Genomic DNA, 25,109 nt, shown 5'->3' on the forward strand with positions numbered 1-25,109 from the left:
AAAAAAAAAAGGTGATCAACGTCCTCAATACCGTTCCAGCAAAGGATACAGGAGTGGGAGACAGAGATGTGGTGGAGAATGAGGAAAGATTGGGTGGGGAGGCAAAGGTTAAAGGTTCTCCAGACATTGAATGAGTGTCTCGGAATGTGGCCTTTGAACCAAACAAGATTGTGCCAGGGGACAGACGGGCCATGAGGTCTAACAAAATCCCAAGCAGAGCGGAAGCTAAAAATACTATTGTGGGAGGAGAGCCAGGTTACTTTGTCTGAATGACAGAGATGAGGAGTGGGGAAGGGGGGGGGGGAGAGAGGCCCTGACCTGAGTGAGACCGGGGAGCAAGGGAATGGGAAAGGGGGGGGGGGCTGGAGCCCTGGGAGATTATAGATGCGAGAGGAGCAGATTTGGGGATGCCAATAGAGTAGAGCCCTCAGGCACCTAAGATGTAGTAAAGGACTCCAGCGGAATGCCAAGGATCAAGCCAGAGGGAGGTGGAGAGACCATCTATGATCACAGAGGAAGTGGCACTAAGGGCTAAAGAACCGAGGAGAAGGATTTTGCGCTAGATCCAAGAGGGGTCTGCAGGCTGGGGTACAGTCCAGATGGAATCATTTTTTGAGGAGGTAGGAGTATACCCAATTAACCCAAATTGAGTCATGCTTAGAGGAGATTTTCCAAATTAGATTGAGAAGGCCTGCAATATTATAATCGCGCGACGGAAGCCAAGGCCTCCTTTAGATTTGGGGTGGCGGATTGCTGCCCAGCTAATCGGGTGGAGGAATTTGGAGGACTCTTGGCCTTTCCAAAGGAAAGCACAGAAGAGAAATTCCATAGCTTTGATTGTGGATTTTGGAAGCCCATAGGTACCACACCAATAGATGTAAAAGGATTGGAGGACGGATTTGATTAGAACAATACCCGTATAGGAAAGGAATTTGCCCTTCCAAAGCTGGAGCCTCTTATGGATAAGTATAACATAGGGGTGCAATGATTACTAGTCAGCCTGGCAGGAATAAGGGGGAGGCCAAGATATTTCATGGGAAGAGACCCGAGGGAAAACACAATCAAACGGAGAAGGGTGGTTTTGTCATGCTCAACGACCCTGGAAAGAAAGATTTGCAATTTTAAGAGGTTAATGCGCAGACCCGAGAGAGATTCAAAGAGCTGAAGGGAAGACATGATGGAAGAGATAGAGGAGGGGGAAGGCTTGGAGAAGATCATAAGATCATCTGCAAAGGCAAGGTGGGTGAGATTGAGGCTTTTGCACTTGGGGATTGGGGAGATGAGATGTTGGTCAGTTTTAGCCTGGATGCTCCTAGAGAGGACCTCTAGAGCAAGGGAGAAGAGGAAAGGAGAGAGGGGGCAACCTTGGGGGATACCAACTTTCGAAGGGAAAAGAGATGTAGGAGTGAATTTAGCAGACAAAGACAGGGGGAAAGGACTTCTGGGTCAAGACATCACAAATGAAGTCCCATCTTAGGGAGTCAAAAGCTTGATGGATGTCAATCTTCAAGTGGGCAGTAGGGGAATGCGATTTACGGTCAAAACCCAGACAATCTTCGCACAAAGGTGGATATTGTCAACAATGCTTCTACCAGAGATGAATACCGATTGGTTCGGGCTAACTAAAGAAGGAATCACCAACTGAAGATGGTTAGCCAGAATTTTGGCAGTGAATTTGTAGAGAAGATTGCAAAAGGAGATAGGCCTAAAGTCTGACTGGGAAGAGGCTCCCTCTTTTTTGGGGATGAGGCAAAGGAATGTTCGGTTAATGTGCGGGAACTGGCCGGGATTATAGAAGAAGCTACGGATGGCTTTAATGAGATCATCTTTGATGATGTCCCACCTAGCCGAGAAGAATCCCATACTGAACCCATAAGGACCTGGAGCCCAATTGGATTTATGCGAGAGAACTGCTTTAAGGATTTCATCATCCAAGGGAATGGATTGGAGAAGATCCAAAAAGGAGGAGGGGACGAATTTATTAATGAGGTTAGGGGGGATGGGGGAGGGGGGAGAGAGGAGATGGCAGAAGAGAGAGGAGAAAAAGGAGATGGCTTCATTTTTAATGTCAAGGGCTGTAATGATTGGGGTGCAATCAGAAGCCAGGAGCATTGTAATGGAATTAGAGTTGGAGCGGGCTTTCAAAGAACGATGGAAGTAAGATGTATTAGAGTCTCCAATTTCAAGCCATTTAATGTGGGATTTTTGGCAGAGAAACTTCTCTTCTTGGGAGGAGAGAGATGATAACTTAGTGGAGAGCATTTTCTCTTCCTCAACAAGCAAAGGTTTAGCATGTCCAACTGGAGTTGGGATTGGACAAGGGAGAGATTGGAATGGCAGGAGGAAAGCCAGGAGGAAATATTACCAAAGATGGTGGAATTCCAAACTTTGAGAGCAGCCTTGGAATTACGAAGCTTTTTTGCAAAAGCAAGGAGGGACACTAAAGGAGACCAAACCCATCATAATAGGGACACTCTTCTATCGTGACGAATCACAATATATATCTTAACAGTCCCCCTAGGCATGGTCCCTTTGGGCTGGTTTTTTTCTGTCATTGTTGTATTTCTATTTTTCTTATCAATAAATTTATTCGTTTATCTATCGTATCATCTCTTATTTCTTTGTTTGTGTGTGTGGGTGTACACAAGGAAACTAATTATGATGGTGGGACTAGGTTTTGTCCAAATATTTGATACTAATTGCAGGAATTCCTCAACTTGGAAGATAAAGAGAAACTTCACTTCATGTACAAGATCCCTCCATGCTCATGCTAGTCCCCTCGCAAGTAAGTACGTACCGGTCAAAGAAGCAACAAAGACTGCATCTTGGGGGGGGATCGATGAGCATACTTTAACCTGCCCTAGTCATCGCCTTTGGGAGTCCTAAACATTGAGAAGCAACTTGGGAATAGACTAGGCACTTATTTTTTAATAAAATATTTGTTGGAATAGGTGGTTATAAGGTTATAAGGGCAGATAGGTCTTTTCACTTTATTTATTTCTGTTCTGTGTTATCTCGGTTTTGTGTAGGGGCATTATTGTCCTAAACTTTATTTTATTGATGTTATTAATATATTAGGGACAGGCCTGCGATAGCTCTCTATGTTCTATCACAGGCTCTCTCCCATCTTGGAGACTTGTGGCTCCTTTTCTCTTCTTTTTCTTTTTTCTTCTTCTCCATCTCCTAATTCTGATCTGATTATATTAAATCTGATATTATAACATGGTATCAAAGCTTCTATAATCAGATTGGAATTTTTCTCAATCTCTCTTACTGGTTTCTCTTTTTCGATTCTTCTCTGTGGGGTGTAGCCACCAATAGCTGTGATTACTATGCATTAGAATCACTTCTTCAGCAATTAATGAAGTGTTCTATCCCTAATTACTGCCCCTACAGATTTGTGATTTGAAGATTCTATCATCTACAGCCCTTGTTGCAGGTATCGATCTGAGAGAAAAAAAAAAAAATCTCACAAGGATCGATCTCTATATGAGAAATTTTTTTGGGATGTTTTCTGATCATAGTTATGATCGTGAGGATTTTTCTAGTTGTTTTGATGGTATATCAACACATCAATTTGGTAACCTGGTTTAAGAACCCTGAGATCGATTCTGGTCTGTTCCTTATCTTGGTGCCTCTATCAGTATGGTGCTGCTGCTGTCTATTGCTGCCTTTCTTGCTGCAGATCAGTATTTTTTTTATTATTACCTGCTGTTGTGGTTGCTGCTTCTCTACTTCTCTTTCTTCAGAGTCGATTTCCCTGAAGTGTGGTTACTATGGTTGATCCTAGGACACCCCATGACAATGTCAATGTTCAGATTACCTCCATAAAGTTGAAGGGGAATTCCAACTACTTATTGTGGGCACAGGCTGTCCGGGTTTACATTATAGCTAAGGACAAGCTTAGCTACATTACCTCTCCTCCTCCAGAACTTGACTCTAAGGATTACAGCACTTGGAACAAGGAGAATGCTATTATCTTACTTTGGTTATGGAACAGCATGGAACCGGACATTGTTGCGAATGTTATGTTCCACACCACAGCAAAGGGAGTCTGGGATGATCTCAAGGAGACATACTCTCAAGGGAAGAATATGACACGTATCTTTGAACTCATGAGAAATTGTTTCAGTTTCAGCAGGCGGACAAGTCTCTCGAAGACTATTACAGTGTCTTTAAGGGCATGGTTGAAGAATTGAATGTTTTCCAGCCTCTTACTACTGACATTGAAAAATTGAAGGCTCAAAGGAACGAGTTTTTTGTCTCTAAGTTTTTGGCTGGTTTAAGTCCTAGTCTCAAGACTATTACAGGACATCTATTGGCTGGTGAATCTGTCTCTTCTTTGAATGACACCTTTTCTAGGCTGCAGCGTATTGTCTCTCCTAGCTCCGAGCCTGAAACTAACCCCAAGGAAAATTCTGGTTTCACTCCTACTAGAGGCCGTGGATTTAATGGTCGTAATTCTGGAAGACAGCATATTGATAGAGCAACCTGATTGTGTTCTTATTGTGGGAAGACAAATCACACTGTTGACACATGCTGGTCCAAGCATGGGAAACCCGAATGGGCTCAAAACTTGGCCAATCATGCAACTTCTGAAGAGGGTACTCATTTTGTTACACCTAGTGATACTAAGGCTGGTTCGTCTGTCGGAGATTCTTCTACCAACATCCGTGATGAGATGCAACAACTCATGCGTCGCATCAAGAGTCTGGAATCATCTACTTCCACTTCTGGGGCATCCACCACTGCTGCCACTCTTGCTCATGCAAGTACACCTGCTGCCCTCTTTTCCACTACTTCCACACCCCGGATCATTGATTTGGGGGCTTTTGCTCACATGACTGGTAAGTCATCTGTTTTTAGTTCTATTTCTTCTAGTTCTCATACCCCTCCTGTAATTGTAGCCAATGGTTCCTCTACTCCTGTTACCAGACATGGTACTGTTTCACTTAATTCCAATATTTCTGTTTCTTCTATCTTACATGTTCCCCAATTTCCCTTAAGCCTTCTTTCTATTAGTCAACTTATTAAACATTTGAATTGCTCCGTCACCTTCTTTCCTTCTTACTGTGTCTTTCAGGATCTTCACACGAGGAAGACGATTGGTGGAGGATGTGAGAAAGATGGACTATATTATTTGAATGGTGCTGCTCAATCTGCTTCAGCTGCCGCTACTACTGTTGGCTGAGAGTCTCTGTTTTGATGGCATTGTAGGCTAGGTCATTTAGCTTTGTCTAGGTTAAAGGTTGTTTTTCCCCAATTTAAATCTTTAACTAAATTAGAGTGTGAGGGCTGCGAGTTGGGTAAGCATCATCGTGCTACTTATCCCTCTCGCTTGTTGCCCCGTGGTACTTTATTTTCATTAGTGCATTCAGATGTATGGGGTTCTTGTTGGGCCAGTAATAGACATGGTTTTCGATATTTTGTGACTTTTGTGGATGATTTATTCAAGAACTACTTGGCTGTACATTTTAAAGGATAGATCAGAATTTTTAACTGTGTTTCCATCTTTTTGCAATGAAGTAAAAAATCAGTTTAATGCTTCTATAAAAGTGTTTCGGTCTGATAATGCTTTGGAATTTGTTCAATCTGAGATATCCTCCTTTTGTGTTACTAATGGAATAATTCATCAAACTAGTTGCTCCTATACTCCTCAACATAATGGGGTAGTGGAGCGACAAAATAGGTACTTACTTGAAGTTTCCAGGGCCCTCATGTTGCATATGCAGGTGGCCAAACATTTTTGGTGTGATACAGTTCTTACTACGTGTTTTTTGATTAACCGAAAGCCATCTTCTGTTCTTGGTGACAAGTCACCATTTTCTATTTTGTTTCCCGGTGTTTCGATTTTTAGTTTGCCTCCTTGAGTTTTTGGGTGTGTTTGCTTTGTTCATAATCTCCATCTCCATGGAGATAAATTGGACCCTCGGTCAACCAAATGTATCTTGTTGGGTTACTCTAGGACCCAGAAGGGATATAGGTGCTATGACCCTCTCACTAGAAAGCAATTTGTGAGTGTGGTTGTCACTTTTTTCGAAGGTACATCCTATTTTTCTGATCAGCCCACCGTGTTCAGTGATCCATTAGCTGTGTGTGACCCTCCTCCCATTCCTGCCATTGTTCCTTTGTCTACTTATCCACTACAGGTGTGGGTAGCTCTATACAGATTAGACTAGCCTTTCTGCATCGATTCTTGTACCTTCCTTAACCTTTGGTGGAGATCCGGTTTTACCTGTTCTTCCTGACTTACCAGTTGATCCAGATCCTAATGACTTACCCATTGCCACTCGGAAAGGTAAACGTTCATGTACTCAAAGATCTTTAGTTACCTATCCTATTGAGAAGTTTGTCTCTGTATCTCATCTTCCATCTTGTCCATATAGTCTTGCTACCTATTTGTCTTCCTATACTGTTCCTCGCAGTCACACTGAGGCTCTTAATATTCCTGCCTAGAAAAAGGCCATGGATGTGGAATGGATGCTTTATTGACTCGACATACTTGGGAGTTGGTGGATTTACCTCCTGGTAAAGACCTAGTCAAGTATCGGTGGGTGTACACTATTAAGTATCATTCTGATGGGTCTGTTGAGTGGCTCAAAGCCTGCCTGGTAGCTAAAGAGTACACCTAGACTTATGGTGTTGACTATTTTGAGACCTTCTCTCGTGTGGCTAGGCTGAATTCTGTTTGCCTCATTATTTCTCTGATTGTAAATTTTGATTGGTCCTTGTACCAGTTAGATATCAAGAATGCTTTTCTTTATGGTGACCTACTTGAAGAGGTCTATATGGAGCAACCTCCAGACTATGTTGCTCAGGGGGAGAAGAGTGGGCGTGTGTGTAGGCTGCACAAGGCCATCTATGGGCTGAAATAGTCTCCCCGAGTGTGGTTTGAGAAGTTTAGTTCAGTTGTGACTGGTTTTGGTTTTACTCAATCCTTTTCAGACCATTCGGTGTTTGTTTGTCGCCAATGAGAGAAATTAGTTGTTCTTGTTGTTTATGTTAATGACATTATTGTGTCAGGGAATGATGAGAGTGGAATCAAGGAAGTGAAAAATTACTTACAGCAGCATTTTCAAACTAATGATTTGGGCCAGCTTCACTACTTCCTTGGGATTGAGGTTATTCGAAGTAAAAAGGGAATCAGCCTATTCCAAAGGAAATATGTATTAGATCTCTTGACCGAAACTGGTATGCTTGCTGCAAAACCAGTAGATATACCTATGGATCCTAATCACAAGTTTGGCTCTGATGATGATGAGGGTTTGAAGGATGTTCATTCCTACAAATGCTTAATTGGGAAGTTGCTATATTTGACAGTCACTAGGCCAGATATTTCTTATGTTGGTGTTCTCAGTCAATTTATGCAGTCTCCTTGTAAGTTTCATTGGGATGCAGCCATTTGGATTCTTCGGTATTTGAAGGGGGCCCTTGGGAAGGGGCTGATTTATCGACCAAATAAACATATGGAGATTGGGCAGGTTCAGCTAGTGACTGTCGATCTACTACTGGGTACTGTACGTTTGTTGGGGGAAATTTGATCACGTGGCGAAGCAAGAACAGACCACAGTTGCCAGGTCCAGTGCTGAAGCAGAGTATAGAGCCATGGCCATACCACTATAGAGTTAATGTGGGTTAGGTCTCTCCTTCTTGAGATGGGGTTTTCTGTTCCTACCCCTATGAAGATGTTTTGTGACAACCAGGCAGCCATCTATATTGCTAGTAATCCTGTCTTTCATGAGAGAACTAAGCATATAGAAGTGGATTGTCACTTTGTTCGTAGTGTCGTTTTGAAGAAGCTGGTTGAGACACCGTTTGTCTCTTCGTCTGATCAGATTGCTGATGTGTTCACAAAGTCCTTGTTTGTCCTAGTTTTCGATCATGCTGTAACAAGCTGAGCATGGGTGATGTACATGCTCCAGCTTGAGGGGGAGTGTTGGAATAGGTGGTTATAAGGTTATAAGGGTACATCGGTTTTTCACTTTATTTATTTCTGTTATGTGTTATCTCGGTTTTGTGTAGGGGCGTTATTGTCCTAAACTTTGTTTTATTGATATTATTAATATATTAGGGACAGGCCTGCGATAGCTCTCTATGTTTTATCGCAGGCTCTCTCCCATCTTGGAGACTTGCGGCTCCTTTTCTCTTCTTTTTCTTTTTTCTTCTTTGAGTTCTTTCTCCATCTCCTAATTCTGATCTGATTATATTAAATCTGATATTATAATAATATCAAATACAATAGGAATGAAGCTTAACCTAGCTCTCCTGTTCTGTACCCTTTTCTAGTTTGATAATGCTGTTGGTTTTGAAATTTACTAAGGGGTTTGCTCATTCCTTGCCTTACGAAGTGCCTACAATTTGCCTCTGGTTTCACTTTGTTTTGTTCAAATTATGTTACGTGCAAAAATATTTTGGATTATCTTAGTAGTATAGCCATCTTTGTGTTAGACCTGTTTTGGTTGCAAAGTTAAAAGAAATACCTTTGGTTGCAAGCTGCAGTTATGTAATCACCTTGTGATAATGCACAAGCTCTATAGTTTGTGTTAATCCTTTGTTTTTTGCATTCCTAGACCTGTTTTGGTTGGAAAATTAGAAGACTTGTGTTTGGTTATCATTTGTCATCACCATAGTTGTCAAGTTGTCGCTTAGGCAGCAAGGCAGTTGTGGAAGCCCAAGGCAATCAGTTGCTAAGTTGTCTAGGTAACCAGACTTGAAATCCAGGGGGAAAATGGGATAAAATAAGAGAATTCTGGGGAAAGAAGGTTGAAGAAAGTAGAAAAAGAAATGGGGGAGAAGAAGAGGAGCAACAGCAGCAGCAGCCACTGTTGCCACTGGTGAAGATAGTATTGGCAGCTACTGTCACTACCTTCCCCTGATGTGTTTCTATAACCTGTTGGTCAGATTTAGGCTGCATTTGGTATGCATTCTTGGTATCACCTTTATTTTTGTAATTCAGAACCACAATGCTTCTCCTCCATTCATCTGGCATTTTCCTTTGTTCTCATAATCTTATTCATTGTTCAAAAACTCGTCTCGAAATCTCACTGAAACATTGCATTTTTTTTTGGTTTTGTTTTGATGTTTTGGTGGGCAAATGGACATAGGTGGCTCTGAAACTCTACGGGAAGCTTGTTTTAGTCTCTTTTTTTTGGATGAATAATAATTTAAATTACGAAGTAAAGAGAAGGAATATACAAGCTTGAGGGCAAAAACCAGAGCTAAGAGCTAGCTCGGCTGCAAAATGGAAAGAGGAGCCTGTTCCTTGGGGGAATCCTTAACCACAGTGAGGGGAAGGGAACTAATTCTAGAAGAAACATTAAAGGAGATGGCTTTCCAAATCTTGTCAAGAGAGCGAGAGTTGGACGTCCATCTTCTGAGATTACGCTCCATCCAAATGTGGGAGATAGCGGCACAAAAGGCAAGCTTGCCAACAAAATCACAAATCGAGTTCCCTCCGAACGTCATATCAATCCAAACCCATTCCCGACTAAGAGGGAGGGGACTTCTACGACCTGGCCAGCAATGACGAAGGACACGTGTCCAAATGGAAGAAGCAAGGGGGCAAGAGAAGAACAGGTGATCTGTATCCTCAAGCCCATTCCAGCAAAGACAACAGTTGGGTGGGACCTGTATGTGGCGGTGAATGAGGAAGGCCTGAGTGGGGAGGCAATTGGCTAGGGCGCGCCAAGAGGTGAGACTGTGATGAGGGATATGCCCTTTGAACCAGACTACTTTGTGCCAATGACAGTGGGTCCCTCTATGTCTAAACAAATTCCAAGCGGAATGAGAACTGAATCTGCCGGAGGGGGAAGGGAGCCATAGAATGGTGTCGTCTCTACCTTGGTGACCGGGGGGATGGGGGGGGGGGGGGGAGGGAGCTCCATAGGTCAGCAAGGGGAGGGGGAGAAATAGGGGGGACCAAGAGCCTCTGCTGATCATGGAAGCAACCAAGGAAGATCTGTCCAATCCGGAGGAGTAGATGTCACGGGAATTCACGACTGAAGAGAGGACACCAGAGGGGTGCCATTTGTCCAGCCAGAGAGAGGTAGAGAGGCCATCATCGATCCTGCAAGAGATGGCTTCAATGACTATGTGTCTCACTTGTAAAATTCTGCGCCAAACCCAAGAGGAGTCAGCCACTGGGCTTACAGACCCAATGGAGTCCCTGCGGCGGGGCCCTGCGTAAACCCAAGAAGTCCAAATGCTTGTTGGTGAGGAGCTTCCAAATAAGTTTAAGAGAACCAGCAATGTTGACATCTTTTATCCTTCTAAGACCATGACCTCCTACGGATTTAGGAAGGCAGAGGGAAGACCAACTTTTAGGATGAAGAAACCTAGTTGAATCCACTCCTTTCCAAAGGAAGGCAAACATAATAGACTCCGCTGCCTTGATGATAGCCTGGGGAAGGCTAAAAACAGCACTCCAATAAATGTAACAAGCTTGAAGCACTGATCTAATGAGCTCTAACCGACCTACATAGGAGAGAAGCCTGGCTTTCCAAAGCTGCAACCTCTTGCGAAGGAGATCTAAAATAGGGGAGCAATGGTGGGCTGAGAGTCTAGCTGGGATAAGGGGTAGGCCAATATCGGACAGGAAGGGTGCTAAGGGTGAAGCCGGTGAGAGAGGTGAGGATGGCTTTGGTGGTGTCTGGCACACCAGCAAGGAAGATGTGGGACTTGAGGAGGTTGATGCGGAGGCCGGAAAAGCTCTGAAAAAGGTGAAGGGATGACATGATGGACTCAATGGATAGCGAGTCAGCCTTGGAGAAGATCATGAGATCGTCGGCGAAAGTAAGGTGAGTCAAATTTGTGAGCTTACATTTGGGGATGGGAGAGAGGAGATGGAGGTTGGTTTTAGATTGGATACCACGGGAGAGCACCTCCAGAGAGAGGCAAAAAAGGAAGGGGGAGAGGGGACGACCTTGACGGATACCGACAGAGGAGGGGAAGTAACCAGCCGGGCTGCCATTTAGAAGGACAGAGAAGAGAGGAGTAGAGATACAAGAGTGAATCCAGTTGACAAAGATACAAGAGTGAATTCAGCAAGCTTGTTTTAGTCTTATTAAATATTTTTTTAAATCTGCGAATTGTAAAACAGCATCCAATTTGGTGTTTTGGATTTGCAGCTTTGGTTGGTAGTAAACGTTGAACCCATATATAATATTGCCTATTCTACACATTGTTTGAGTGCTATGAGATATATTTGGCAAGTAAAACAAGTAAATTATGCATTTATGGATGAAGACACATAATATAATATTGAATAATTATTTAAGAAATAGGTAAAAACTTAAAGTAGAAACTACAAAGTATAGTGAACAAAGCATATTACACAGACACCCAAGTACAGTGAACAATACATAGGTCATAGACACACTAGTCCTCCATGTCCCAACAATATAATATTGTGAGTCTGTGACTATCTACTGATATGAACTATGACATGCTGGATCGAGTCCACTCATGGTCCGATGGAGCTGACATGCATTGTCTTCTGTTTACATGACATATGAAGTCATAGTGTTCAAGAAGAAACGAGAGTAGTCCTCCAAAACTGCCTTGTAAATGGTCTCATCTACATACTGCATGTAACCCATCCTAGGGTATAGGTCATCGTAATGTGAAGAACCAGCCATTGAGCTACTTTCATAAGATGGGAATGGATGCATGTACGGCTGGTGGGTTGGGTAGGAGAAGAAGCTGTCGACAAAGGATGATCCAGTATGTCCCTGTGATTGTGAGTAGGCATCATAATATTCTTGGGTTGAATTTGATATCTTTCCTGGTATTAATTGGTCCCTTACCCACTCCAACCTGATTTTTATTTTTTTCAAGGTGAAAATTAAAACTTAATTTATTTATTGTCATAATATTCCTGGGTTGAATTTGATATCTTCCCAAGGCGTTAAAGGGTCCCTTTCCTGCCCCCACCTTATTTATAAGTTAACGTTAGTCCTTTAAAAAAAACCCTTTCTTTATATATGGTTAAAATTGGGCTTTGTCACGATTTTCAGGTCTATGCGAAAGGTGGCAAGACCATTGTTTTCACACAGACAAAACGGGATGCTGATGAGGTGTCAATGACCTTAACTAACAGTGTTGCTTCGGAGGCACTACATGGTGATATTTCTCAGCATCAGAGAGAGAGAACACTGAATGGTTTTCGGCAGGGAAAATTCACTGTTCTTGTTGCTACAGATGTTGCAGCTCGTGGGCTTGACATCCCAAATGTTGATTTGGTAACCTGATAACTATTATTTTTATTTTTTTATTGGTCCTTCTAATTGGTAATATATAGAATCTGTATTCTGTAATATACACACCCAAAAAATAAAAAATTTGTAGTTGCTTCTATGTAATGAAATTGAAGGGATGCTTTTGGTTTTTCTTAACAAGATCTTGAATTTCTTAGAACTTGCATTGAAAGTTTTCTCTCAATGAATTGATATGGAGACAAAATAGATGCATTTATGAACCAATATTGGATGGGTTGTGATTTGTGAAAAATTAATCTCTGGATTCAAGGTGTGGAGGTTAAGCCAGGGGTGTGGGTGTCATGCCACATGCAAGAGCTTCAAGACCATTTGAATTCTTTTTCCTCATCCAAAGGAGAATCTGAACATGACATTCTGAATCCATTTAAGCAGATTGAAAGTCATTTTAGAGGATTAATAGTTGTATCATCCATGTGAAGGATCCTGCCTGCGTACATTTCAGAAGAGTTCAGAGAGGATATAAAGCCTTTGATGGCCAGGAGTATGTGGTAAATTCACTCTAGGATATTGTAGTAATTGGCGTATACGGGTTAGCTTAGTTGTTTAGAGGAGTCACATGTCTCTAATGCTTAAGGTTTCCTGTATTTTAATTGGAAAGATCAAATTGTTCTCTGCATTAGTGATGTTTAACCTGTTACATGGTCACACATCATTCTCATGTGACAGATGTGGTTTGTTGTCGTGATTAGAGGATTTTGCACCAATTTTATTAATCAGATTTTGCCTTGAAACATGCAAAAATGCCATTTCATATTAATAGAATTCTGTGGAATCTTAGCAAGTTTCTGTTATTTTGGATTTCTGTTTTGACGCACTTCTGGTACTTATTTTCTCTTCAATTTTATAATGAGATATTTGTTCTTTGCATGCCCAAAGGAGATATTTGTTGCTGATCCTTATGTTGTTTTTAGTTGATATCTGGTTTGAATATTAATTTCATCAGAACTGAAGTTTTATGGGTAAGTGACATCTACTGTTGCAAAATTAGCTGCCTGCTTAGGGTGCAAAATTAAAGTTCTTCATTGTCAGCATTTCCTTTGAGTGACGACAAAAGTAAAGCATTTTGGGATCCTGTGGTAAAAAGTGCAAGAGAAGCTATAGGCAGGGAAAAGAAGTCTGGTATGCATAGAACTATAGGAGGGAAGATGACCTTTATTGAGCCCATCCTGGCCAACCTGTCTTTATATTTAGGTAGCACTTGAATTTTATTTCGAGGCAGGAATGCATTGTAGGTCTCAAACGAGTGCCTGCAAGGATAAACCCAGTAAACCCAAATGTTCCTCTGCTTGAAGGCTATCTTCCAAATCAATTTAAGGATACCGGCAGAATTGGTATCCTTTATGTGTCTAAGCCCCAAGCTTCCCTCGGCTTTGGGGAGACAAACTGAGGCCCAGGAATTTTGTAAGGATTCTAGAGCACTCGGATCCTTTCCAAAGAAAGGAGCACATGAGAGCTTCGAGCTTTACAATAACAACCTGAGGAATACCAAAGATGCCTGACCAGTAAAGAAGACTGAAGAAGTGATCTGATCAACTCGAGACGGCCTGCAAAGGATAGTAACATACCCTTCCTGCTGGCCTGACTCTTCCTTCCTTTCTTCTCCTTGCCATCTGGCCATGCCGTCTCCCTCTCCAAACTCTCCTTCGCCTCATTCTTCTCCCGCCATCTCCCCCCCTGCTTCTAATCGGTTCTTCCTCTGATGGTCTGCCTTTACACTTTGTTCCTCCGTCCTTGGAAGGCTCTGCAAAAATAGCTCTCTGTCCCCCTGATTTTCTTGCTGATGAGGCAAAGCTGTGGGAGAACTGCCTTATTGGACATTTCCTTGGTTCGAGACCCCTTTTCCAAGTCGTCAAGCTTTCTCTTTCGAAGCAATGGCGTGCCCAAGGTTCCTTGGATGTCTTCCTCCTCGACAACGGGTTCTTTATCTTCAAGTTTTCTTCTGCTCTGGACAAGGTCCGTGCCATCGGGGGAGGTTCTTGGCTTGTAGGGAAGAAGCCTGTTTTCCTGCGCAAATGGCATCGATCTTTACAGCTCCGTAAACTGGATCTCTCCTTTGTTCCGCTTTGGGTCTCACTCCCGGGGCTCCCTCTTCACTACTGTTGCACCGACGGTCTCAGTGCTATGGGCTCGGTGCTTGGTACACCTCTCTTCTCCGATGTGCGAACCAGACGTAAAGATCGACTTGCCTTTGCGAGAATTTGTATTGAAGTTTATGCTCTTGAGCCTCTTCCTACCTTCATGACGGTTAAAGAGGGCGATGGCTATTCCTTCGAACAAGAAGTTCACTTTGATTGGATGCCGCCGCACTGTTTGGTCTGTAAAACCTTTGGCCATAACTCCAATCTCTGTCTCTGTAAAGGTTCCCCTGGAGCTGATTTGGCCCCCGAAACTGGAGTGCCCTTGGCTGAAACTCTCTCGCCGCAGGCTCCGGTGCATCCTCCTCCTCCTGTTCAAGCTGATGGTTGGTCTTGGCATCATGGCAGATCTAAAACCAGAAGCCTCCCTGGGAACCGTCGGAAGCATCGCCGGAGCAACCATCGTCCTCCTGCTACCTTGGCCCTGCCGCAGTCCCTGTAGAACGGGTACAACAGCCTGGAGTGCGATGACGCTGCTGAAGACTCTGCCCCCTCTGAACCTTGCGAGTGCCCCAAGAAGCCCCAGTTTTACGCTATTCCTCGAAGTCGTTCTTGAATGTCAGAGATCACCTTAGCAGATCATTCCATTCTTGGCTCCCCTGGCAAGGATCCCTTTGACTCTGTGTCGCTACCGCTGGGCTCTCTAATTCAGCCCTCGAAAGATGTCGAAATGCTTTTTGCTGATTCCTCGTCTGCTGAGGATTGCCTGGTCGCTTCCCCTCTTTTGTTTGCGAGAAGGAACTCTGAGGTCATTTTATCTTCCTCTCTCTTATGTGTGGGCCCCAGCATCCCTTTTGTCCCATTAGGCCCTGTCAGCTCTCCCACTGTGGTCCCCTTGGCTAACCCTTTGGCGACCCCTTTTGATCCTGCTTCTTTTGGACCTGGCCCTCATAAAGCCAATCTCCCTTTTATCTATTCCCCATCGGGTACCCGGGCTGCTCTTGACCCATATCCAAAAAGCTTTCTTAACCCGAATCATCCCTCCCCCCCCCGTTCTTCTTCTTTATCTCCGCCAAGCTCTGTCCCGATGGTTACCTGCAACTCCCCTTCTTCTCAGGCTCCTCTCAACCACTCCTACAAGGATTTCCCCTTTTTGGACCACTCTTACCCTCAGCGTCATCGCAGTGCCTCTCAAGGATGCTCTATCCTCTCCCGGCTCAATGGGCCTTTGCTGCCTCTCCTCCCCCTTTCCAAATGATCCAAGGATTGGTGTGGAACACTAGGGGCCTTAATTTCCCTGCAAAGCAAGCTTCAGTTTGCTCTCGCTTGCACTCCTCCGAAGCTTCTTTCTGCAGTCTTTTAGAAACTCACGTCAAAGAGCATAATTCGGCCAAAATTTTGAATTCCCTTGCCTCAGGCTGGAAGCTGGTTTCAAACTACTCTTTCCACCTCAATGGTCGAATCTGGATTTAATGGGATCTAAACAAAATTTCCATATCCCTCTTATCGTCCTCTTCTCAATTCTTGCACCTCAGTTTTTCGGATTGCCAAGGCCACTTCTCCTTCACCGTGGTCTATGCTCTCAACTCCCCCTCTCTTAGGACCCCTCTTTGGTCTGACTTGCGCTCCATTGCTGGTCAAATTGGCAACCTCCCTTGGGGCTTGGGAGGAGATTTTAATGTTATAAGATTTGGCTCCGAAAAACAAGGTGGTGACCACTTGGATATAGAAGCCATGGATTCTTTTAATGACTGTATTAAAGACATCGGAGTGAATGATCTTAGGTGGACTGGGTTTCCTTTCACTTGGAGCAACAAAAGGGCTGGTAACCTCCGCATTGCTTGTAAGCTTGACAGAGTCTTGGTTAACGAAGTCTGGTTGTCGGGTTTCCCTTCCTCCCTTGCCTCTTTTGGCAACCCTGACATATCAGATCACTCTCCAATCTCTTTAGCCATTCAGCCCACCACTTCCTTTGGCCCAAAGCCTTTCAAGTACTTTGACATGTGGTCCTCCCATCCCACCTTTTTACACACGGTTCGGGAAGCTTGGAATAAACCTGTCTTTGCTCCCTCTACCCCCCTCATTGCTTTCGCCAAGAAGCTTCGCAATGTCAAGGCTGTCCTCAAAGATTAGAATACTAACATTTTTGGCAACATTTCACAGCAGGTTTTGAATTGCAAAGACAAGTTATCTTCTATCGAGCTCCAGCTGCAATCTGATATCCTTAATGGGCCTCTGGCTGAAGAAGAAAAAGAGCTCTCTCACTAGCTATCCTCCTTGCTCTCTAGGGAAGAAAGTTTTCTCAAGCAAAAATCAAGAATTAAATGGTTGGAATTGGGTGATTCAAACACAAGCTATTTTCATCGGTCTTTGAAAGCAAGAATAAATGCCAACTCCATTCTTCAGCTTGCTTCTGTTGATGGTACTACTGTCACTACAGTCAAAGAGATAAAGGATCTGGCAGTTAATCACTTCAAAAATATCTTCAGTGGTCCCCTTGAAGATTAAGGCCTTATCTCTCCATCCTTACTTATCAAGTTCCTACCAAGTGAGTTTCTTGATATCCTGAGCTCCATCCCTAAGGAAGATGAAATTGTGGCTGCTATTAGCTCTCTCAAGGTGAAAGGAGCTCCTGGTCTTGATGGTTTTAGTATGGGTTTTTTTCCTTGCTTGCTGGGGTAGTGTCAAGTTTAATCTTATCCGGGCTATAGAGAGCTTCTTCTTCAATCCTAGCCAGATCAAAGGAGCAAAGCACACCTTTCTTTGCCTTATCCCCAAGAAAGAAGGTGCCTCAGCTTTGACTGACTTCAGGCCCATTGCTCTTTGCAATTTGCTCTACAAGTTTATTGCCAAAATTTTGGCCCGAAGGCTCTAGAGTGTTGTGGATCTTCTTGTCAGTGACAACCAGTCAGCATTCATCCCTGGAAGAAGTATTTCTGATAATATTGTCCTTTGCAACAAAATTGTTAGAGGCTTTGACAGGAAAAACCATTATCCGGGTATTCTATTGAAGATTGACATCCACAAGGCTTTTGATTCCCTCCGATGGGATTTTATTGTTCAAGTCCTGACCATGATGGGGTTCCCTTTGATATTTGTCAAGTGGATTCATCATTGCATCTCATCTCCTATGTTCTCAGTTCTGGTTAATGGTAGTCCAGCAGGTTACTTTGGAGCTTCGGTGGGAATCAGACAAGGGTGCCCTCTATCTCCAGACCTTTTCGCTCTGGCTTTGGAAGTTCTATCCAAGAAAATCTAAATCAGCACTGATCTTCAGCATATCTCCCCTCTGCCCAAGTGTAAGGCTATCAAGCTAACTCACTTGGCTTTTGCTGATAACTTGATGATCTTCTCAAAGGCCTCCATTGCCTCCCTTGAGTCAGCTTTGATTTGTTTGCAGCAATTCCATGTGCTTTCAGGCCTCCGCACCAACCCCTCCAAGTCCTTTCTATTCTTTGCTGGAGTTTCTGAGCAAGACAAAGCTAGTTTTTTAGAAAAATCAGGTTTCCAAGAGGGACAGCTTCTAGTCAAGTACTTGGGGCTTCCTTTGATTCCTACTAGACTCTCAGCTCATTACTGCACCCCGATGTTGGATCTTATCAGGAAAAGACTTCAATTGTGGAAAGGAAAACTGCTCTCTTATGCTGGCAAGTTGGTGCTCATCAGATCAGTTTTGGAGTCTTCCTAAATTTATTGGTCAGGCATATATGGTCTTCCTCAATCCACTATCAAATCTGTGGAATCTCTCTTGGCTGCCTTTCTTTGGAAGGGTACCGAATCTTTAAGATTTATGCATCCTCTTCGTTGGGCTGCTGTTTGTCTCCCAAAGAAGGAAGGTGGTTTGGGTATTAGAAGAATCAAGGAACTGAACTTGGCTGGCATCATCAAGCTACTTTGGAAAATTGTTACAGAAAACAAAAGCATCTGGGTTGATTGGATTTACTCGGGTCCCCTTCGGCAGGACTCCATTTGGACCGCTTTGCCCTCTACTGATGCTTCTTGGGTTTGGTGCAAGATCCTAGCTACTCGCCACCTGGTCGATCAGGTCATCCGTTCTCAGATTGGGGATGGTCTTTCTTCTTTTCTTTGGTTAGATCACTGGCATCCAAGGGGGTTCCTCCTTCACTCTGTCTCCCCTAGACTCATTTATGCATCAGGTCTCCATCGGCTCTCTTTGGTGGCTGACATCTTGGATCAGGTTGGATGGGCTCCCCCCCCCCCCCTTCAACGGCTCCTTTACTTAACAGTATTTGGAATGACCTGCACTCCATCACTAGAAGACCTTTGGGAAGGGAGCATTGTATTGTTTGGTCGACTACCACAACAACCTCCTCCTCCTCTAAAGCAGTGTGGGATCTTATTCGTCAGAAAGGTCAATTGGTCACTTGGAGGAAGCTTCTTTGGTTCAAACATCACATTCCCCGCCACTGCTTCACGGCCTGGAGGGTCTTCACTAACTGCCTTCCAACCCAGGCTTTCCTTCGCCACCGCCAATCAATCTCTCCCTCGTGCTGCTTCTGCTGGAACAATGTGGAAGACTCTGATCATCTTTTTTTTGGCTGTCCTACCTCGGCAGCCATTTGGAAAGGCATTTTATCCAAATGCTGGCCTGCCCCTAGAAGAATTCTCCCCTTCTCTCGCGAGTGGATTTGGATTGATATGACATTTGCAGGCTCTTCCATTTGTGACAAGGTTGGAAAGATGGCTTTTTGTGCTACGATCAATCATGTTTGGATGGAGCGGAATATCAGGAAATGGACCTCTAACTCTCGGTCTTATCAACAGATTTGGGATTCCGTTTCTTTTGAAATTAAAGCGAAATTGTCGTTTGCCCCTCCTTCTTTTTGCCTTGACACCCCAAGGAATAGATTCATTGTTGTATCCTGGGGTCTCCTTTTTGTTTCTTTTGTTGGCCTAGGCTCCCATTAGTTGTGGGCTTGGTTTTTTGTGCTGGCTGTTTTGTTGCTGCCCCTAAGGGGTTCTTGTTATCTTGCTCTCCTTTAGTAATTTAATTATTGTATTCACCCAAAAAAAAAACTTACCCTTCCAAAGTTGGAGTCTCTTGCGCATGAGATCAGGCATAGGGGTGCAATGGTGCGTAGTCAATCTGGAGGGGATCAAAGGTAAGCCCAGATATTTAACTTGAAGAAGCTCAATAGAGAATCCAGACATCTCCTTCAAGTTGGCCTAGAGGTCGTCAGAAACCCCGGACAAGAAGAGAAGGGACTTTGAAAGGTTCACACAGAGGCCTGACATACCCTCAAATTGCCAATCAAGACAAAGCAGACTGGACAAAGGGAATCAGCTTTGAAGAAGAGCATGAGGTCATTTGCAAAGGCAAGGTGGGAGAGCTGAAGGCCTTACATTTGGGTAGAGGAGTAATGAACTGCTGGTTCGTAAGGGATTGAATGCTTTTGGATAGACTTCAAGGGCTAAGATGAAAAAGTAGGGAGAAAGGGGACAGCCTTGGCGAATACCAATAGAGGATGTAAAGTAACCCGCGGGACTGCCATTAATAAGGGTAGAAAAGTTGTGGGGGGGGGGGGGGGAGAGGAAATACAGTGGTAAACCCAGTTGGTGAAAATAGGGTGAAAAGTCATCTTGGTCATGACATTGACAATGAAGTCCCATTGCAAGGAGGCAAAAGCCTTGTGGTTGTCAACCTTCAAGATGGCGGAAGGGGGATGGTTTTTTCTATCAAAGCCTCTCACAATTTCATGGCCAAGGAGGATATTGTCAGAAATACAACAATCAGGGACAAAAGCTGATTGGTTTTCACTAACTAGGGAATCAACAACCGACTTGAGGTGATTAGCCAAGACCATAGTTGTCACAGTGTCTAGGCAACCCAAGGCATTGGAGAGGGTCCAAAGTCAAGGCGACACAAACAAGACGTCCAAGGCGCCCGCCCAAGCGCCCAAGTCGACCAAGACTTTTGCAAGGAACTTGTAGAGAAGATTGCAAAGAGCTATGGGGCCGAAATCAGGCATAGCGGAGGCACCCACTTTTTTGGGGATGAGGGCAAGAAAGGTATGGTTGATCCCTAGGATCTGGGAAGGGTCGAGGAAAAAAATTCGAAGGGCTTGAATTAGGTCCACTTTAATGATACTAAACTCATCAGGACCAGGAGTTCGATTAGCCTTGTGAGAGAGAACAATAGAGAGGATTTCAGATTCTGAGGGAATGGATCGGAGGGTGGAGAGGAGGGATGGTCTTATTTAGGAGCCCATCAGGAATAGGATCAAGGAAAGAAGAGAGGGGGCTGGAAGAGCTGCACAAAATAGTCCACAGCAATGAGAGGGGGGCCATTTGAACAGTCATGGGAAACAATTGTGTTGAATAATGTACACCAAAATACTGTGGGGGTATTCTTGTCATTTTACAGTTGTATTTTTATGTTTATGTACCTCCTAGTTAAGTCGGCTAAGCTAGGGGTATTTTGGACATTAAGCTGTAATCTCTTATATTATAAATACAAGGCTTTTTTTATCACATTGATCATTCGAGCATTACTCTAATTCTGAATCTGTTAACATGGTATCAGAGCAGGTTTCGAAATAGGGTCCTTCCTCTCTTCTATTCTCAGCTTCTTCTTTCTCTTTTCTCTCTCGATCTTTCTCTCCTCTCCTTTTTTTCTTTTGTTCTCTATTCTAATCATAGGGCAGCACTGATGAGGTGATCAATAGATCCAGCTGCTGCCCTCCATTCACCTCTTTCAATGATAAATAATTCTGCTCGATAGGACCAAGCACCCTGGCTTGATATTTGAAGCTTCAAGTTTTTTTTGGATTGATTCTATATCAACTACAAGGAACCAATCTCTTATTGAAGATCAAGAACTGCAGCAGGATATTTTTTGCATAAGTTCCTTTCTCAAACCATATTGAAGACCTCCTCTGATCGATTTTTTTTCTTCAAAAAAACAAGGTTTTCTCAAAACCCTGGCAAATATCGATCTTGGAGCTGCTGATTTTTGGAGGAGTGCTCAAGCCCTTATAAAACAACACTCGAGCCAAGTTTCAGCCACATTCAATGATTTTTTTTAAGATTTCTCCCCTACATCGATCTCACCACAATCATGGTTTTTTTTCAAAACCCTGAAAAAATCGATCTAGGGGATTGGATTGTCTGCTGCTGCTGATTTTTTGAGACACCTATTATCACCATTGCAAAGGTCTCTCCACCAATTTCTAGCCCTTCTCTTGAAGTATTTACTGGGTTTCTCATCACAACAGTCCTCTGCGATTTGGGTTTCTCTGCTGCATTATGGATGACTCTGAAGTCTCTACTAGCACTTCTACTAGTGATGGACATGGTAGGAGTGACAATTGTGACCTTCTTCCTAATCCTATCAAATTGGATAGGAGCAATTATCTGATATGGTCTCGCTCTGCATACTTTGCCATTGTTGGCCGTGGGCTTACTGGCCACATTGATGGTACTACTATTATGCTAACTGAACCTGGTCATCTTCGGGACAGGTGGATCTCCAATAATGGTATCCTCATGTCTTATTTAATTGGCTCAATGCAATCAGACCTTGCCAGTGGTTTTCTTCTACTTGATACAGCCCATCAAATATGGTGTACTTGCAAGGAAACATATGGACAGCTCGGCAATGATGCACAAGTGTATGAACTCCGGAAAAAGGCTACTCATACTACTCAAGGGGAGTTATCTGTCTCCAAGTGTTATGCTACCTTGCGCAATCTTTGGCAGCAATTGGACCATTTTTTCTGATTTCCACCCCATTACAACTGCTGATATTGTTGCATATAAGAAGCATAAGGACAAAATTAGGGTTTATGATTTTTTGGCTGGTTTGCATGTTGAGTATGACCATATTCGTGTTCAAGTGTTGGGCCATTCCCCTTTTCCCACACTTGAACAATTCTATGCTTTAGTCTCCACTGAAGAGAACCGTAGGGCTGCTATGCTCCACCCTCCTATTACTAACAGATCAACCCTCCAGACTGTTGCCTCGGCTATTCCTGCACCTGTTGGAAATGTTTCTCTTGGTGATTCTACTACTGACACTGTTACTTGTGAGCATTGTCACAACCCTTACCACACCAAAGAGAAATGTTGGAAGCTTCATGGGAAACTAGCTGACTTTGAAGCCAAACGGGTTGTCAAAAAAAAAACAAAGAACAAGGCTCATCACACTGAGGTTGTTACCACAACCCCTGCTACTGACATTGGTCTATCCTAGGATGATCTACAGGCATTCCTACATGTGCTACGGTCTTCTGCTGCTGCTGCTGCTGCTTCTACTACATCAGCTCCTGCCAATTCCTCTGCTCCTTCAGGTTCATACTTTGCCCGGTCAGGTATTCCATTTGGTGGTCATTGTGCTTCCGTAGCTTCCCATCCTTGGATCATAGATTCTGGAGCTACAGATCATATGACTGGTCCCTCTAGCCTTTTCCATCGCTATTCTCCCACATCTAGGAAAGACAAAGTCAAGGTAGCTGTTGGTTTCCTTTCCTCCATCTCTAGAAAAGGAATCATCAACTGTACTTCCTCTCTTACTTTGTCTTCTGTTTTGCACATTCCTAATTTTATCCTAACCTCATTTCGATTAGTAGTATTACTCGTGATCTTAACTACAAAGTGACTTTTTTTTCCCCTTCCCATTGTGTTTTTCAGGATCTGGTCTCTGGGAAGACAATTGGATTTGGTAAAGTGCACGGTGGATTGTATCTGCTTGATGATGGTCATCTTACTCCACCACCATTACCTTCTCGGCTACACCAGAACTCTTTGGTCTCTTCTGAACTTTACCAATAACACTCTAGATTAGGTCACCCTCCATTAGGAATTTTAGTATGTTTATTTCCTACTTTGGTCAATGAATGTAATGAGGATGATTTTTTTTATGAGGCTTGTGATCTGGCCAAACAGACACGTTTAACTTATTCTATTTCAAATAAAAAGAGTTCTTCACTTTTCTATTTGGTGCATTTGATGTTTGGGGCCCTAGTCGTAAGACTTCTCTTTCTGGTAATCGTTGGTTTTTTTCCTTTATTGACTGTCACTCTAGAAACACATGGGTATATCTTATGCACACAAAACATTAGGTTTTTTCATGTTTTCAGCATTTTCATAAAATGGTCCAAACTCAGTTCCAGGCTACTCTCAAAATTTTGAGAAGTGGTAATGGAACCGAGTATAAAGAATCTCAATTTCAAAAATACTTTGCTGATCGTGGGATTATTCACCAGACTAGTTGTGTTGATACCCCAGCCCAAAATGGTGTGGCTGAAAGGAAGAACCGCCACTTATTAGAAGTGGCCAGAGCATTGATATTTGCTCGAAATGTTCCCTCCCAATATTGGGGGGATGCTGTTCTCACTGCAGCCTATCTTATTAATTGGTTGCCTTCTCGAGTTGTTGACTCACGTAGTCTGGCTGAGATTTTACTCTAGAATTCCTCTTTTGTGGTTTCCCCTATGGTGTTTGGCTGTGTATGTTATGCTAGGGATACCAAATCTCCTGGCAAACTTGAACTCCATGGGTTACGGTGTATTTTTTTTGTGTTATTCTCCAACCCAAAAATGTTATAAGTGTTACCGTCCCCCTTCCCGTCGTAGTCTGGTCAGTATGGATGTTAGTTTTCATAAAAACCTTCCATATTATTCTTCACCACCTCTTCAGGGGGAGAGTTCTAGTGAAGATGTGGTTCCTCCACTTTTATATCCTTTAGATGCTGCCCAGCCCCCTTTAGCTGCTGCCCCTTCATCCAAAGGGAATCCGTTATAGGGGGAGATCATGGAAAATAATGGTGATGATGTTCTTATTCAGGGGAAGTTGACTCCAGTCTAGAGAACCATTGGTGAATTTCAGAAGAGAATTGACAACTCCAACATTATTACCTATAAAAAATGATGTTCCAAAAGAGGGCAGCTTCAATCCACTGTAGCACCAATACCTATCCAATTGCTTACTCAGGATCTAGATCCTTCTTCTCCTGGTAAGACTTCTTCCTTCAACCTACCTATTGCTCATCGCAAAGGTACTAGGACTTGCACTCAGCAACCCATTTCTCTCTTTGTTTCTTATAGTTCACTTTCTCCATCCTTCCTTGCATTTGTGTCCTCTCTTTCATCTGTTTCCATTCCTAAAAATTGGCAGGAAACTTATACAGATGTAAAGTGGAAGGCAGTATTGTTGGAAGAAATGAGAGCATTGAAAAAAACAATACTTGGGATCTTGTAGCTCTTCCTCCAGGGAAAAAACCAGTGGGATGTAAATAGATGTTCCTGGTCAAACAGAAAGTTGATGGGACTGTGGATCGATATAAGGCACACCTGGTCACGAAGGGCTTTACTCAGACATATGGGATTGATTATTAGAAGACCTTTGCTCCTGTTGCAAAGCTGAATACGGTTCGAGTTTTGCTATCTTATGCAGTTAATCTTGGATGGGATCTACAACAGGTAGATGTGAAGAATGCCTTCCTCAATGGAGAACTTGGTGAGGAGGTGTATATGGATATTCCACCAGGGTTTTCTTGTGATAGTAATCAAGGCAAAGTGTGTAAATTAAAGCATGCACTTTATGGGCTGAAGCAGTCACCTCGAGCGTGGTTGGCCGGTTTCACAAGGCCATGATTTTTGTAGGCTATAAGCAGAGTAATGCTGATCACATTTTCTTTATAAAGAGGGTTGGTGGAAAACTCACTGTTCTTATAGTCTACGTTGATGACATTGTTGTTACAGGCAATGATGGTGATGAGATCAGCCTACGGTACTTTCTT

The 25,109-nt window shown here is 43.3% G+C and overlaps 1 protein-coding gene across 1 annotated transcript in view; it reads left to right on the top strand.

Moving 5' to 3' along the window:
* The window catches only part of LOC122670902 (DEAD-box ATP-dependent RNA helicase 3, chloroplastic), a 114,248-nt gene that overhangs the window by 48,186 nt on the left and 40,953 nt on the right, over nt 1-25,109 (top strand). The window contains exon 5 of the mRNA XM_043867929.1: nt 12,015-12,239. Within this exon, the coding sequence (XP_043723864.1) occupies nt 12,015-12,239 (225 nt within the window). The remainder of the gene's footprint in view (nt 1-12,014; nt 12,240-25,109) is intronic.

Source organism: Telopea speciosissima, chromosome 8 (genome assembly GCF_018873765.1).
Source record: "Telopea speciosissima isolate NSW1024214 ecotype Mountain lineage chromosome 8, Tspe_v1, whole genome shotgun sequence".
NCBI classification, from domain to species: Eukaryota; Viridiplantae; Streptophyta; class Magnoliopsida; order Proteales; family Proteaceae; genus Telopea; species Telopea speciosissima.